Raw genomic sequence first — 18,037 nt, 5'->3', positions numbered from 1 at the left:
TAAAGTAATATTTTCCAGAGATTAGGCCCCACTAACTTTGGGGGAGAATGTGGGCATTATTCTATCACAGGATGAGAATAAAGGTGAAGTGACAAGAGAAAAAGTGCAAGTTACACAGCTGGTGCTCTCTGTAAGTTTCTCTCAGCTATTGAATACAGAACCATTGGAGAAGCTGGACTATTGGGGCTCTCTTGTGAGACATCTTGGGAGTTTTGGAACACCCTGTGGGGACTGACATGGACATTGCCCTTGTCCAAACTTTAATCACACTCCTCTTAGCCCTCTTCTTGACTAGGCTTCAACCTTGATCCTAGTCCTTGTTGGACCTGCAGAGCCAAAGTTTAGCAAGAATCCTTCTAAATCAGTCTAGAGAGAATACCCTCACCTGGTAACTCATAAAGAACTCTTCTTCACATTAAATTCTCTTTATCTTGGAGATGATAGAGTTCTAGGATAAATCATGGCCACTTCCCAGCAAGTTCAACACTTCTGTTTATAATGAACACAGGGATCCTTTGTTAGCTACTGTTCTCAGCTTTGGGCTCCAGGAAAAAAAAAGCTGAGATGGCAAGAAAAATTCTACTAACATCCTGTTACACAAATTTATTATACAGTACTTATGTTTTCATGCTTAATACTGTGTTTAAGAAATTTATCTGTATCAGTACACATAGTTTATACAATGCAATCACTTAATGGTATTTTATTATGTGAATAAACCACATATATTAGCCTAGTGAGTCACTTAGGTTGATTATAATTTTACTATTGTAAACAATTTTATACAAATTTCACCTATAGAAGTTTCTCTAAGGTTAGCACCTAGAAAAATAAGAATCAAAAGAATGAGTAGCTTCAATTTTACTAGCATTAAATTGTTTTCCAGGAGGTAGTACTAATTTATACTCTTCACTAACAATGTATGCGTTTTCCTTTGACTACTTGGATTGCCAGACTTAATTTGGTGAGATAGGATGGGCACCAAATTTTACCTTTTGATTTGTATTTCCCTAAAGCAAAATGAAAAACGTTCATCAAGGAGAGATCAAGTATACATCAATGCTGCTGAAAAGTGTGGAAAAATAAGGACTGTAAGCTGACCACTGCATCCAGCAATACTCAAGTCAGATTACTTTGAGCAGGCAGAGGCATGTCAATCTGGAGATCATTTAAGAAAGGTTGGGCAAAAAATAATTAAAAACAGGACTGGGGATTTAGCAAGGTCCTGAGTTCCATCCCAGGTGCCAAAAAAATAAATAAATAAATAAATAAATAAAAACAATGAATACTGATAACTCTTTTTGGAAATTTTGTTACAATTATACATAGAGAAATAAGGCAACAGCCAGAAGGAAAGTTGGACTAAAGAAAAGTAAATTTTTCTTTTTAAGGATAGGAGAAATTAACACTGGTAGAAATGATCTAGTATAGCCAAAATAGTGATAATGTAGGACTCAGAGTAGAGAATGCTAGAGAGATATCCTAAAGTGCTTATGAGAGGAGAGACACTGGTGTAACCAAACAGGTATAGTGCTTCCATGCTAAAAACCACAAAAAAACTGAAGAAATTAAGATCTAAAATTTTTGCTCTGAGATAAGATCCTATCATGTGGACAAAAAAGATAAGCTACAGAGTGAAGGAAAAAAAAAGTAATTGCAGACCATGACAAAACACTAGTACCTAGGGTACATTTAAAAAAAAAAACCTGAAGAGTAAGATAACTAACAAATGGGCAGAAGATACTGCTATAGGTTGAAATATATACCTCCAAAATTTGTATGTTGAAGCCTTAATCTCCAATATATCATAAATTAGCTATATTTGGACCTGGGTCCTTTAAAGCAGTGATTACGTTAAGATGAAATCATTAGAGTGGGCTCTAACCTACCTCACCACTGTCCTTCCAAGAGAAATATGGATACATAAAATGATCATCTGAAGACACAGAGAGATGGAAGCCATCTACAGGCCAAGAAACAAGATCTCAAAAGAGAACAAATCAGGCTGGGAATTTAGCTCAGTGGCACTGTGTCTGCCTCACAAGTGCAAGGTCCTGAGTTCGATCCCTAGTACGACAAAAAAAAAAAAAAAAAAATCTGCCAATCTGCCAACATCTTGACTTTGGATTTCTAACCTCCAAAAATGTGAGTGTAAAACTGTGTTGTAAAAAAGAATTCCATCATTTAACCCATCCAGCCTGTGATATTTTGTAATAACAGCCCTAGAAAACACAGACAAGAGACACTTCTCCAAAACAGATACACAAATGAAAATGAGCACATTAAAAGATACTTAGCATCAATTACTACCAAGGAAATGAAAATTAATGACAATGGCTTATTATCACGCACTTATTAGAATGGGTTGAAATTAAAAAGTGCCATAAACTTGTTTAATATAGTTGCTGCCTTGCCATCCACTTTTAGGTCTGACATGTTACTTGAAACATAGTCATACCCTATGTCATAACTTCACCCTTCCTGTGTGACAGTTTGCAATATTGCCTGCTTGTTCTTCATCTCACTGATCCCCCGGAAAAAAACCCAACATACCTCACAGCTGCTAACTGTGGTAACTCTAAAGGTCAACACCAGTGTCATATAAATAAGCTCACCCTTTTACAAGTGTTTGCTTTAAACTAGCCAATCCACAACCCCTTGCAGGAATGCCAACAGTATAAACCCCATGGGCCTTAATAAAGTCATAATACCAAAGATCCCCTTTACTTCTCTCTCCCCCGGCTCTACTTCCAAATGGCACCCTTAACCACTCTGAACCTGTAATACATTTCTTCTGTTTCATGCATTTCTCTTTCATTTCCTCACTTGTTTCACCTGAACTTAACTCCCCACCTCCACCCCCTCCCCACCTCCAGCCCCTCCCCACCTCAACCCCCTACCAGGGCTAACCTAGAGAGTGTCTGCTTGGCTTTATGGCCATTCTCAGGACAGTAACCTCATGATCAAATTTAGAAAGAAGCAAGACAATAGAACTAATAAAGGACAACACCAGTACTGGGAGGGTGCAGAGATCAGATCACTCATACACTGCTGGTTGGGCTGTAAAATGTATACCACCCTAGAAAACAGTTTTGGCAGTTTCTTTCAAATGTTAATACCAACTACTGTTATGTATGACCCAGTAACTGTACTTCTGGATAATTTATCCTAGAGAAATGAAATTTTATGCTCAAACAATATACACAAATGTTTAAAACATGGAAACAACCCTGATAACTTACAACAGGTGAATAAACTGTGGTACATCCATACCCTGGAATAACATTCAGTAATAAAAAGGACTACTGATACATATACAACCTGACAAATCTCGAGAATTATGCTGAATTTTAAAAAAGGCAACCCTGTATGATTATATACTACATGATTCCACTTAAATCTTAAAATTACAAAATTAAAGAAATGGGTAAGAAATTAGTGGGTGCCAGTTAATGAGAGGTTGGGGGATGGACAGAAAAACATACAGCTGTTAGAGGATAATATAAATGATCCTTGTCGTGACAGAAACATTCTGCATCTTGACTGTTTTCACTATCAGTTTGCTGGTTGTGGATTCATACCACAATTTTGCAAGGTGTTACCATCAAGACAAACTGGGTAATGGGTATGTGGGATCTATCTGTATTATTGGACAACTATACATGAATCTAGTTATTATAAAATAAAATGTTTAAATAAAAGTTACCAATTTGAACATGTTAAACTTGTCCAATTTATCCTAAATTAAGTATGCTTCAAAAGCAATTTTAAAAAATGAAATAAAGGGCAGGGCCGGGGATTTAGCTCAGTAGTTCCCCCACCTGCCTCACAAGTGCAAGGTTCCAAGTTCGTTCCCTGGTACCAAAAAAAAAAGAAATAAAAATGTTTTTAGACCTTATAGACATGTCGTCCAACAGAACTTTTGCATGTTCTGTAATTCTGTGCTGTCCAAAACAGTAGCTACTAATTACACACAGCTAATAAACACACGTGGGCAGTGTGACTGAAAATGGAATTTTTATATTACTTGTTATTAAATAACTCTATCATTGTTGGCTACCATATTGCACGATGCAGGCCTCACACTACAAAAATAGGAAAGATCATTATGTACTAAGATAGATGTGTGTCCAAACTGTAAAAAGAAAAAAATACAAATTTCACAACGTATTAGAATGTAATAAAAACAAGAAATAAGTGTATGTAAATAAAGCAATTATAGTTGCACAGAAAATTTCTCTGTATACTCAAAAGTAGTGGTCACTCCTGAAGAATGAGAGATGTGTTTGTTTAGGGCAGGGAAATGTGGGACTTTCTGAAAGCTAAAGGCATTCAGGTGCTTAAATTTTTAGTACCTTGAAAATTCATATGCTATTCAATAATGTAAGATAAATCAGATGTTTAGGGCAATAGTTCAGAAAGTTTAAGTTTATATTTGTTTTGCTATGCCTGCCATAGTGCTAGATTCTAGTTTGCCATTTGTTTACTTGCCATATATGCCATTTTCTTGGACTTAATTACATTTAAGTCCCACAAGAAAGAAAAAGGACACAAATTAAGTTGAAATAATGGGAACTTCCAAATCAAGTTAATTAACTTTTTCCATAAGCATGTGGGAGATCCTGGATATTTATGAGTGTTCAAAATGAGAGCAAAATTTCAACAGAAATCAGTATCTACAAATTTACTTATGATTATATTTACTATGAAGATTTACAATTTCAGTGAAGGTACATGAACAGATAAAATCTCCAAGGTAAGAATAAGATTAACAATGGTATTCATGCTCTCTGTAAGACTTAACTGCAGAAAAAAAATGTAAAGATTATAAAATAAACAGCTAGTTCTATTTCCCAGGTACTATTCTAGACAGTGAGTGTAAGAAGTATCATTACTGTGTGTATCATAAAGAATGAAAATACTGTCAAGTGAACTACAATACTTCCTTATCACTTAGAATTACTATTTACCACTTGGAGGGCTATTTATACTAATTAAAATCTTTCTATAGACTTATTTAGACAGATTTTTATTATTTACCATTGTTTTGGATATATCAAAAGGAGAAAAACAAAATAAACTGGTTATTGTATTGCTAAAACTTCATATTCAAGGTTGGCCTCTTCTGCATTACAGTACTGTTCAACCTAGAGTTGTCAATCCTATACTGTTTAAGAGCCACCCAAAACACTGGGATACACCATTTCCTAAAACAATTTATCACTTTCATCTCTGAGAGTTCTTTCCAAACTATTAACATACATTTGATGTTAGCATTTCCTTGATCTTACCAGAATTTATCCAGTTTTCAGAAAATAATGGAGAACTATACTTTTTCAACTGTTCCTTAATCAGACTGAGGATTCAAATGGGAGGCCTGTAAGTAAAGAACTATGCTACCATTAAAAAAAAACAAAACCCACAAAGATGGCCCATGCCCATATAATGGCAACTAATCAAATCACTGCTGCTCCTCAGCCAAACCAAGAGATGTAGGGAACAGGGGAAGGGGACGTTACCAGAGCCTCTGCAGTGAGTCCTAGTCTCCTGTGAGCCCCGGCAGCACAGGGAGAATTACAGGAAAGGTAGAAAAATGAGACTGAGAAGCAGCTGAGCTTTGGGTCTGATCAGTGCTGCTCTGGGCAGCAAAGACAAAGACCCCTAGCTTGCAGCACCTTTTATTCAGTACATCAGGAGAAACAAGTGTAACAAATGAATATGTAGAGTTCAGTACTTCACACTGGGATAAACAAGGTGTAACAAAAGACTGGGGGGCAGTGGAAATCTAAGAACAATGAGGAACTATGCAGATGAAGATTTGGTTCCTCCCAAGGTGTCTCCTACAGATGTGGTCTTGTCCTGGAGCATTACAGCATCACGGGATCACTGAGGTCTCAGTGGTGACCCGAGGCAAAAATGCAATTATGTCTGGAATGCCATAGCTGGCCTGTAGGCAGGAGAACTAGGCCTACTCAAATGATTTTTCCCTAGAATTATGTAGCATTGCTCCCAACAAAGAGATACTATAAACAATGAAACAAATCCCAATTTCAGAGACTGAATATGTAAAATTAATACATGTTAAAATCTACAGCATATGCCACATAAATGCATTTACTCTCACAAGGATCCTAAAGAGGTAGGTGCTGTTGTACCATTCTTCAGGTAAGAAAACTGAGACAACCAGAGGTGAAGTAAATTGCCCAAGGTCATATTGTTACTAACAGGCGGCTGTGGCATTTGAACTACATCTTTCTCCTCGAAATGTACCCAAAACATTCTATTAAGTAGGAGAATGTAGTTCAGCAACAAATCTTTAGATTTACAACTAATACAAATGACAGTGGGACTTTCCAAAAATGGTTAAACCCTTGTGAGTCACCAGTAAGTTAAACCAGCACCACCTGCGCTCTTATCAACTATTGCCATAGATTCAACACTGAAAATACTTCCAATCCCATCTACAACAGGTTATTCCAATGGAAGTTATCTCCTTTCAAAGAACTAATGAAAATATATTTTACCTTATTAATGTACATAAGGTAGGAAAAATGAGCTGAACAAAAGAAAAATTGTGAAAAAACAATGTTTAAGGAAATATAGTTTCATTATTTCAACTCAAAGGGTTACTCAAAGAAATGCCTTAGAATAAATGTCAAAAATGAATACTCCCTTAGCTCCTTTACTATCAAGTAAGAATTGATAGTAACTGATAGTTTTTCTACTGTGTAGTAAAGAAATTGTGCTTGGACCTATTAATGTATATTGGAGAGGATTATGGATTTGTGAGTTAGAGTGTTTAGGTTCTAAAATAAATTCTGCCAACTAGCGCTTTGAATCTGAATAAATTTTTTACCCCTTTACTCTGTTTCTTAATCTGTAAATGGTTCAATGTGTACTTTGCGTAACTATAGTGAAAAATAAATGAGCAAATCTGGAAGCACCCAAGATATCCTTCAGTAGAGATGAATGCTCATATAAACTGTGGTACATACAGACAATGAAATATTACTCAATGCTAAAAAGAAACATGCTATCAACCCACGGAAGAACATGAAGAAACTTGAAATGAATTCAAAGAAGCCAATTTTGGAAAGCAACACAATGTATGATTTCATTATATGACATTCTGGAAAAGGCAAAACAATGAAGACAGTAAAAATGTCAATGGTTACACAAAGCTAAGGAAGAGTAACGGATAAAAAGGAAGAGCATTGGATTTTTACTTCAGTAAAACTATTCTACATGACAATATATATATACTCTTCAACTTATAAAGGGATTAAGCCCCAATAAATCTATCCTAAGTCAAAAATACCTCAGGTGCCGGGGATTTAGCTCAGTGGTTTTGGGGATTTAGCTCAGTGGTTTCGCTGCCTGCTACGCAAGCTCAAGGACCTGAGTTCAATCCCCGGTACCAAAAAAAAAAAATACCTTAGGTGCATTTAAAACACCTAAGCTAAAGAATTAGTTGTTTACCTTGTGACTACATAATTGACTGGAACTGTGGTTCACTGCCACTACACAGCATCACAAAAGAGTATTCCACCTATTGCTGCCCCAGGCTTTTGCACCATGGTACGTAGAAAAATTTTAAGTAAGGAATCTTTTATAATGGTAGACAGATATTATACATTTGTTAAAACCTACAGAATGTAATACACCAAGAGCCATAAGGTAAAGTAGGGACTTTGAGTGATAAATGATGCTTAAAGGTAGGTTGATCTATCATAACAAATGTACCACTCTTGCTGGTCACTGACAGTGAGGAAGATTATGTAGTTGTAGAGATAAGGGGTATATGGGAATTCTCTCTACTTTCTCCTCAATTTTCCTATCAATTTTAAAATAGCTCAAAAAATATGTCTACTAAAAAATTCAAAACAATATAATGAGGACATTTGCAACCACAGCTAGCCAGTGTCTAGCAAATAATTATCAACTCTTTATCATCTCTACCACATTGTACTGTGCTATAAAAACAGGAACCATCTGGATTTAAATATAGTTCTGCTACTTTCTAGCCAAGTTTCTCCTACTTTCTAGGTCAAGTTACTTTGACCCCTGTTTCAATTCTCCTTTGTAAAATAGATATACAAAGCTGTGAGAATGAAATGAATGAATATATGCAAAAGGGTTAAGGGTGGTGCCTAGTTTATAATCATGTGATCAATTATTACTTTTATTATCTATCACACTGAGGACACGGTACAGCTCATATATTAACCATTAAATTAGCTCCCTTCTCCCTCCTGTAATACATTTTTCCCACATATCAAAGTAGTATAGAGTGGGGAATAAAATGTAGAAATTTTTATCAGAACCACTTTAAAACCTTTTCAAAATATACCATAAATATACATATTACATTAGAAATTTTGAGGTATTAACTACAGAAGCATCTGTATTCTTGACAAAGCTCCCCACAATATTCTAATGTATATACACATATATTCTTCATCCAACCCATCTCCCACATAAATCCAGTTCTGATGAAGTTATTATATACCTCAGATTAACAGAATTTGATGTGTTGAAGTATTTTCACACAAATTTCTTTGGGATTCTATATACTGTCTAGATTAGAAGTTGGCAAACCGTGGCCCATCACCTGATTTTATGAACAATGTTTTATAAGAACAAGCGCTTGCCTATTCATCTTCATACTGTTTATGGTTTTTATATAACACCGCATCTGAATAGTGTTATGGAAACCATATGGCTCATAAACTTAAAAATATTTACTATCTGGCCTTGTACCAAAAAAATTATCCAAATCCTGGTCTATAATGTTATAAAGAATGTTATTCATTAGTTCAATTAGAACATTTATTGTGAAGAATAAGTTCAATGGACTGTAATTAGCTCTTAAAATATGTGTTAGAAAAATTAGAAGGCCACAAACAAAGCAAATAAAGAGTATAGAAGACAAAAACAGTTCTGTCTGCCCAACTCCTTCAAGGAAGGAAAACTGTTCCCTCCCCAGCTCTAACCAAGTGATCTTAGCCAATTACAATGCCTAAGGGTCATAAGCTTAGGCATATAAACTAACTCAGGACCACTGAATGCCACTTTTCAGTGTGGAAAGAAGGAAGATATCCAGTCCCTCTCTTATGGTTAGATTGGAGACACATGGCCATAAAATAAAAACTTAAAAAGCTGTCATCCTTGTCCTCACCACACAGAAGAAAGTTGCTCTCTATTAGAAAGAAATGAAGTTAAAGGAAAAAGGAACAGAGAGACAAGAGATGAAAGTCTCAGGAGTGGTCTCATCTCAGGTTCCAGTTGTTGTTCAGTCCAACCGTACCCCTGCCATCTTGAGTTTGGGCTATCTGAAAGAATTCTCTATTTTACTCGAGTAAGTTTGAAGAGGATTGATGACATTCACAACCAGAGGATTCTAACATTAATTTGCAACTTCTGCATTCAACTCAAAGGACTTACTTTTTCCATGGAAACAGAGATAGTCATACTAGTTTTGTTCACCCCCCATTTAATCTTTCATAAACTAACAAGTATTCAAATCAGGAAATTATTCTTAAAAGTTAAACCACAGTATAGTATAGTAAAAACTCAGTAAGAATTTATTTTCCACATAATTTTTCAAAGAATAAAACAAATGATAAATACACAAGCCATTTGACATAAACAAAAAATGCTTCACGCATTTCGTCCTATCACCTTCAACAATTTCAGTGACTGTCAGAAAGGTGATCCTAAGACAAATCAGCACTCTGACTTATCAAACAAAAGACATACATCTGTATACATACATACACACATACATACATTACATTTGTAGGCACTAACTCTGGAAAAACAGTAATTCATTTTGGCAAATTTCAACACAAAAAAAGTATTATTTAACCCTTTATAAACCAAGAAATAAGTACTCCCTTCATAGAAGGCTGAAATTTCACCAGACTTTCAAATTAGCTACTTGCAGCTCTATTTTAAGAAAAACCTCAAAGAAAATATTATCCTAGGTCTAGACAAATATTCCATTGGGTGAAAATTTTGTGTATTTTATAAATATTGCCTTGATAATTTTTCAAACTCCAACGTTGAAATATTTGATATTTCCCTCTTTAAGTTATCTGTAAAAAAAATCTAATCACAAAATAATATAATGAGAATTTTATATATCCTTGACAGTGAAATACCTTTTTGGATTATGTAATGGTTGGCAGTTCTGTTAAAAGCATACTACATTTTAAGACCCCTTAACTTAGCAGGACATAGTGGTGCACACCTACAATCCCAGAACTCTGGGAGTCTGAGTCCCAAGTTCCAGCTCAGCCTAGATCAAACACCTTTAACTGCTTAACCTTGACTACCTTAATATACAAAGTATCAAAATATCCAGTGAATGATTAAATTTTTTAAATTACAGTAAAAGACACAGGCCATTAATCCCTCTCAAAATCATCCCCAGCCCTTGCTTCAAACACACTTAATTCATCATTCTTACCAATTTCAAAAGTAGATCTGGAAGTCCTCTCTCATGCATGTCTTTATGAGGTATGACTTAAAAATACAGTGAATGCTGCTGCCAAGTCTCATCCAACAGCAGGCTTGTAGAAACATTATAGTGTCTTTATCCACCTTATTCACCCAATCTGGCAACAGTGTGACTTCTGGCTCTTCTCCAAAGTCAAAATGAACATGAAAAGTAAATAATATGAACTGATTCAGGACATTGATACAGCCATGACAGTACAATTAAAAACTTTCAGAAGTACTTCAGAAAGCGGAAAGAATGATGGGATAAGTGCATTTGAAGTGAAGGAGAGTATTTTGTGGCAGATTAATGGCAATGTCTTTCACTGTAATAAATTTTTTTAATTTAAACTTTCACCATATTATTTAGATCATACTCCTTACTTTTAGGATAGAAAAGGAGGACTACAACTCAATTTTGTTTTGTTTTGTTTTGTTTTTTGGTACCAGGGATCGAACTCAGGTCCTTGCGCTTGCGCAGCAGGCGGCAGCAGAACCACTGAGCTAAATCCCTGGCCCCATTTGTGTGTATTTTTGTTTTAATTAAAAATGAGTTGGGCCGGGGATTTAGCTCAGTGGTTTGGCCGCCTGCTGCGCAAGCGCAAGGACTCGAGTTCGCTACCCGGTACCAAAAAAAAAAAAAAAAAAATACACACAAACACATACACTCACCCTCCTGTATCCTGAGGTATCTGAAAGCACACAATTTTCTGCTATTTTACAACGTGTTATTTTGTAAATCTCATTATTTTGCAGCGATGAAAAGAGTCAAAGACCATACTTACATGCTCAACAAACACTCCATATCAAAGCACACATCTTTAAGATCAAATTGTACAAAAAGTATAATAAAATGTTCTCTGTCCATACTCTCCTCAATCCCCAGAGACAACCAATATTACACTAGTCATTCAGTTAGTTGTCTCCAATATACAGTATATTATTTTTATACTATTGTTTGATTTACCAATTTGAGACTTTAACTAACTTGGTATCACAACATTAAAAGCTAACATTTATTGTATATATCAACTGCTGGACACATAATGTATATTATCTTATTTAACCTTTATAATTACTTGGCAAAGTAGATACTTTTATATACCCATTCTGATCTGGAAAACTAGGACACAGAATTCAGTAACTTTCCCAGGATCACAGGTGCAGTAAGTTACAGAACTAGAATTTGAATCCAGGCATCCTAGCGTCATTGCTCATACTTTTAACCTATTTGTTGGGTTTGGTTTTTTGAAGTGCTGGGATCGAACCCAAAGCCTTTGCACTGGGCTAAATTCCCAGCCTTTTTTTTTTTTTCTTTTTTGGACAAGGTCTTGCTAAATCACAAAACTGCCCAGGCTAAGCTCAAATTTGCAATCCTGCCTCAAGTTTCCCAGAATGCTGGCAATTACAGATGCATACCACCATGCCTAGCTAACCTGCAAGTTCCTATGTTCACTCACTCCACAGTCCACCCTTAACACTTAAATTAAATTAAAATGAGAGGGGGCCCCCAAAACAGAAAAATGCCATTTCTCAAACCAAGTAAAATTTTTTTGTTTTATACGTAATTGTCAACTTTAGGTTTGCACCAATTTAGTACCATTTAATTTTACATATAGTGACTCAGTGGTTACCATGATTAAGAGATAACATTTTTAAATCTAAACAGATGACCTATAGCATTTTTGTTGGATTTTTTTTTAAGGGGAGCATCATGTACTAAATATGCCAAAGAAATGTGCTTTGAAGGAAAAGAGTTGCCAGTATATTGTTAGAAGAAAAAACTTTCTAAGAAATTTTATCTGCTTTCTGAAAGAAAGTGAGCAAAAGGGCCAGAGATTTGGCTCAGTGGTGCCACCGCCTGCCTCACAAGCACAAGGTCCTGAGTTTGATCCCCAGTACCAAAAAAAAAGAAAGTGAGCAAAAAATAGTAGTGGAAAAAGCAAAAATTGCCAGGCATGGTGGCACACATCTCTAATTCCAGCACTGAGAAGGCTAAGGCAGGAAGATCGCCAGGAGTTCAAGTCCAGCGTGGGCTACACAGTGAGTTCCAGGCCAGCCTGAACTACAAAGCAAAACCTTGTCTCAAGAAAAAGGGGGTGGAGGGAATCACTATCACTAAAGATTTAGAAGCCTTGAAAAGTACTTTATGAAATCTGTGAAGAGTAGATGTAGCAATACTTGTTTTAATATTTAATATTAATACCAACAATGCATAAAAGATGTGATATATAAAGTGTTATCATCTAAAACAAAAAAGGAGAAAGTAGAAAAAAGATTTAGAAGTTTTGAAATTGAAAGGAAAAAAGGAAGAGAGCAAGAGATGAAAGCCCTAGATAATCTAGGCAATTCAGTTCAAAGCTATGAGTCAGACCTTTCTGAAATACAGAGCTCCTACAATACTCTGGCAGAAAAGGGTACTGTGATCTCATTCAAACAAAGAGCTGAGAGGATTTACTGAGGAAGTACCAGCAGGTAAAAAAGAAGACTGGTGATGCAAGTCTGAGGGACTGCAGACCAACGTATGGGCTCTGTCCCTCTATTAAGCTTTTTCTTCTCACCATCCTAAGTGTCAGGAATCTGACATTGCTTACAAGCTACACTACTCCACGAAGCACTTACTTGGATTCTGCTGAGTGTTTATGTGCATATATGCTCCCAGCTAGATCTCTGCCTTTTGAAAACCATACACTTCTGTTTTATTTTAACTCATATAAAACAATGCTATATATCCCATAGTTAAATGTTCAAGTTGGTTATCTTGAAAAATCACAACTTATAATCAGAACATTAGAATTCAAAGAAATTTTAGGGATCATGTAGTCTAACCACTTTGTCTGATAAGAAAGTAGGAGCAGTTAAATATCAACTAGCCCAAGGTCACTGAACTAGGACCAGCACTGTCATTCCCTGATAACCAGGTTATCTTTTTCTAAATAGCATTTAACTCTTCCATTATGATAAAATGAACAATCAACAGAAAGCAAACTAACAGCAACTTCCCTTTCAGTATTCAGTACTGTATATTCCAGGGTATTTGCATGGTACAATTTGCTTGATGGGCTAGGTCTGCAATGGCTATTTAAATATTATGCTACTTCACAGTCACAATAACTCTAAAGAGTAGGTAATATTAACCCAATTAGACAAATGAAGAAAATGTAATTTTACCATGATGATTATAAGCGGCAAAAACCAGATTCTCAGTTTGTTACCAGAAAAAACTTGGCTCCTAACCAGTATCCTATAATGTCTCTTGTGATAAACAAATGTTTACATGACTCATTACATGGATTATTTAATTCATTAAAAACTAAGGTTCTCTTATCCCAAACACTTACTGTACTTCTAAAAAGATTTCATTTTTCATCTAACTGCATAATCCTCTAACAAAGGTTTTAACAGTAGGCAGTTTGCATACTAACAAGAAATTTAAGCAATGGCTAATTTCTTTATCCCACAAATGACTGATCTGTTCAACAAGTGAGGAACTATGTGACAGTTAAATCTGAAGATAAAAAAATAAAATAAAATGTTCCTGCACAATACTATTCTACTAAATTAAAATCCACATAAGTTTCTAAATCACTCACCAAATCCAAAATAAATGTGTAACATTTCCTTCCTTTTTCAGGTAGAAGGAAAAGAAACAACATTAACCGAGCATCTACAATGTGCCTTTTCTTGAACCTCAATATATAGTTTCAACTAATCCCTTACAGCCAAGTAAGTTAGATAACATCTCTATTTTCTGATGAACAAACTGAAACTTAAAGAAATTAAGTTCCCATTTCAGGTCATTTAGTCACTAAAAACTCAGAATTAAAACCCATGCCTGTTGGACCCAAAGCCTATGTTCTCTCCAAAAGGAGTTAAAAGTACTATTATCCACTGCTCACCAAGACAGAGAATGGGTCTCTTCCAAGGGAGACTGAAAACACTATTTTAACAACAAAAATACATTATCACATTTAGTCTTCTCAATTGCCCATTAAGCATTATCACGATACTATTATCATAAATGTGAAACTAGAATTCAAAAGTAGCATGCCCAAAAACTACTGCTTGGAGGCAGCAGACTATAATACCACTCTGTAACTGACGCAAGATACTAACCACAGAAAAAAATAGAGACTTCAGTCCATAATTATGAGCTTAAGATCTAAAACATTTAATTAGACCTGTGCTTGCTGGGTAAAAAAGAATGGTAAATATAATTTTTACCAACTGTCACTTTTAATGATGAGGAAGTTTATTTTCTACTTATGGCCTATTATTACTTGGTAATCTGAAGATTGTTCTCCAAACTTCAAACCTACGGGCCATTCTACTAAGCAATAGTTGAAATTACCGATAAAGTAGTAAAAACAACTACTTTACTAAGTAAAGATTTAAGAAGAGAATATTGGAATATATAGAATAACATTTAAGTACTTGAAAACATCCACAGGAACAAATGAAAAGAAAAATTCCTTAGAAATATTTTCAAGGCATCATCTGAAAACTACTTTGTCTATGACATATATTTAGAACCTAGATATAAACATGAAGAGATGTCTCTCCAAAACCAGTTTTGAAAAATGTTACCACTTCGGTCAAAAAAATGTTTAGTCTGAGCAGGGGATATAGCTCAGTGGTTCCGACGCCTGCCTCGTATGCACAAGGTCCGCAGTTCGATCCCGGGTACCAAAAAAAAAAAAAAAAAAAACCTGTTTAGTCTTACTGCACAGTTCTGTCAGAAATCCAAAGTCATCTTTTCTGAGACTGGCCCAGGTATATACTCCTAAATAACTATCACATCTGGTTTTGATAAAGTTGATAAACGAGAGGGTTGTTGAATATCAACATATAGCATAAAAGGGTGATTGCTGGTATACACATTTTACTCAAAAGTCGGAGCACAGTACAAAATGCAGACATAGAATCGTCCTAATGCAAAGCAACCAGGTAGAAGACTTCCATGTTTATGTACCCTATAATGAAGACACTGATTTGTTTTCATCCCTCAAGATCTTCAGGAAGCTGTGCCGCTCCTCCCCATACATCACTTAGAATCAGTAAAAAAAAAAAGAAGAAGAAGAAGAGGAGGAGGAGGAGGAGGAGGAGGAAGAAGAAGGTGGTATAAACAACTGCTTCCAGGCCTTAATTAAGCATACCACTAGCTCTGCTACAAACTGAGGTAAGTACAGAATGTAAATGTGATCCTGGAGCAGAGAACTGTTTACTTACATGGGAAGACACTCACATTGTAATGAGAAACATGTTGCACTGTCTTCCTCTGGCTCCTAAAAAAGCGGCATTTGAGTGGTACTGTGAGTGTGGGACTATTTCCAAAAGTTCTGACCTGTCTTTTTAACCGCTTAAGGACAAATGCTCAAATACGGGCAACCGACACAAGGTGTCCCGAGGTGCTGCATATGGCAAAACCTGGAAGGACATCACTTTACCCAAGTAACTGTCCCACCACAGTGAACTAAATGCAAGGAATTGTGTCGCTCGCCGTGCCGAAGAAAAGAAAAATCAAAACCTGACGCGCCTCCTCCTCGCCCCCTCGCGCTCCCAGGCTCGGAGCAAGACTACGGGCTTAAGAAGAGGTTCCCAAGCAGTAACAGGCCCCCGTCGCCTCTGCACCCACAGACATCTAGGCGACACAGCAACGCCCTAAACATCCCCACCTCTGTCCTCCAGGCACCAGCAGGGAAAGCATCCCAGAGCCCGCCCCTGCCAGGCCCGCCCCGCTATCTCCTCCCCCGTTATCCTCTCGCAGACGCGCTGGGGCCTGGATTCGCTTCCCCAGCCTCCCCAAGTTCAGCGCGTCCCACTCCACACGTCGGCTACCACCCTCGGCGAGTCTGGAGGAGAAAGGTCGGGGGCCGCCAGGCGAAGAATGAGATCAGCGCCATCCCTCACCTCAGGATGGAGTAGGGGCACGCAGCCCGCTTCGGTCTCGTACTCATCCGGGCCGTCCGCCATCTTGGTGTTAAATCCCTCCTCCCGCTGCATGCCGGGAGAAAGCGTTTCCCCTTCGCAGAACTCCGGCAGGGCGGAGGGTGAGCGCGTGGGCGAGCGCGAGCCCAGCCGGAGACGACGCGGCCGCCGCCTCCTCCCTCTCCGGCCCCGGGACGCCCCCGCGGCCCCCTCCCCCCGGGAGCGCGCAGGTCACTGCGCGCGTGCGCGGGCCGGAGCGGACAGGAGCGCGCTCTGCAGCACTGCGCCGGGGCAGCGAACGGCTCTGGGCGTGGGCGCCGTGGCGGGGGCGGGTCCACCCGAGGTAAGTGTGCACCTCTGACCCCCGGGAAGGCGGCGCGACCACTGATAGGTTCGCTCGAGAAACCAACGGCGGCGCGCGAATGAAGACCAAGTGTCCGAGCGTGACCCGCTCTCCTGATCCAGGACCCCTCCTCAGAGACCCGGGCTGAGCCATCTCCGCAACCTGGAAAGAAGCTTTTGGACTCAGGCTAGAATCTCTGCTCGCTTTACTCCTGGAGGCAGAATGTTGTACCAAGCGAGCCGGTAAATCACCAAACACTGGGACAAACGACAAAATTAAAACTGAAAGGAGTTTATTTACGGGCGTGGACTCCACCCTCTAGTAGAGTGAAGCGCCGAGTTCGGGAATAGCACAGCTTTTATGGATGGTTATTTAAAGAAGTTCAAGGGCGGGGGGCGGTCTACGTGTTTTCTTACTCAGTTACAAAACATTTTTCACCACTCAGCTATCTTGCTGCCTTGTCAGGTTAGGGCAGTTCACAGTAAAGGGAGGCACCAGGCACCATCCCTTTCCAAGAAGCGATGAAGCAAGTTTACAAAAACAAAAACAGTTACAAGAATGCACACTGTAAGAGGAGGGGTATGAGGGGAGTTCATCTTCAGGCCAAGATGGCATTTTTTAGGTTCATCTTGGTCTCACACTGAAAACAGATACCTTTTTTCCACACCTGAAAAAGGTCACCTCCCAATCTATACCTCCAAGAGTCTCTCGGAAACACACGGATAAAACTTGGGGCTTCCTCGTGGAGAGAAGCTTTTTCAAAGTGATCATGACAGGACCTCGTTGGTCATGAGTTAGTCTCGCAGGAGGCGTGCGCGCGCGAACACACACACACCTGCTCCATTTCCATATAACCCCGGAATTCGGATCTGAAGTCGTTTACACCAGATTCTCTTAAAAAGTGCGACCCAGCTAAAATGACTAAAGCCATTTTTAAAAGGATATTAGAGCTGTAGGAGTGGGAGGTAAGGGGAGGTTGCTTACTAGAAATAGGCTGATAGAACAATTTTAGAAGGCATTTGATTTTAACTATTAATAATTGTAAACCTAAACCGCTCAGGCGAAGATTTGGCGGAGATCATGAAACTTGATGGAGTGGAGGTCGTCACACTAACCTGACTTATGTTAAAGGCAAATCAGCCAAAGGCCATCCGGTAGAAACCCAGTCCAACAAAATCACTTTTATTTGTAGATCAGGAGGAAAGGCACTCCAGAGGAAGGGAAGAAAAAAGGAAGAAATCTCCTTTGTAAGGTTAAGGTTCCCGC

At 37.9% G+C, this 18,037-nt stretch overlaps 1 protein-coding gene across 3 annotated transcripts in view; it reads right to left on the bottom strand.

Moving 5' to 3' along the window:
* The window catches only part of Zdhhc17 (zDHHC palmitoyltransferase 17), an 83,178-nt gene extending 66,549 nt beyond the window's left edge, over positions 1 to 16,629 (bottom strand). The window contains exon 1 of one of the 3 annotated variants that reach the window (XM_004845004.4): positions 16,411 to 16,629. In XM_004845004.4, coding sequence (XP_004845061.1) covers positions 16,411 to 16,503 — 93 coding nt within the window. In that variant the 5' untranslated portion in view covers positions 16,504 to 16,629. Of the gene's footprint in view, positions 1 to 10,471; positions 10,644 to 16,410 lie in introns of those variants that run through there. The other 2 variants (XM_087192467.1, XM_087192466.1) reach the window with 2 other exon arrangements.
* Between the last annotated feature and the right edge of the window lie 1,408 nt (positions 16,630 to 18,037).

The sequence above is a fragment of the Heterocephalus glaber genome, unplaced genomic scaffold, assembly GCF_053883595.1.
Source record: "Heterocephalus glaber isolate CG9 unplaced genomic scaffold, H.glaber_assembly_v1.0 deba00001571, whole genome shotgun sequence".
Lineage (NCBI taxonomy): Eukaryota > Metazoa > Chordata > Mammalia > Rodentia > Bathyergidae > Heterocephalus > Heterocephalus glaber.
Note: the sequence above shows the minus strand (reverse complement) of the source record. Positions and strands in the feature narration are given on the sequence as shown.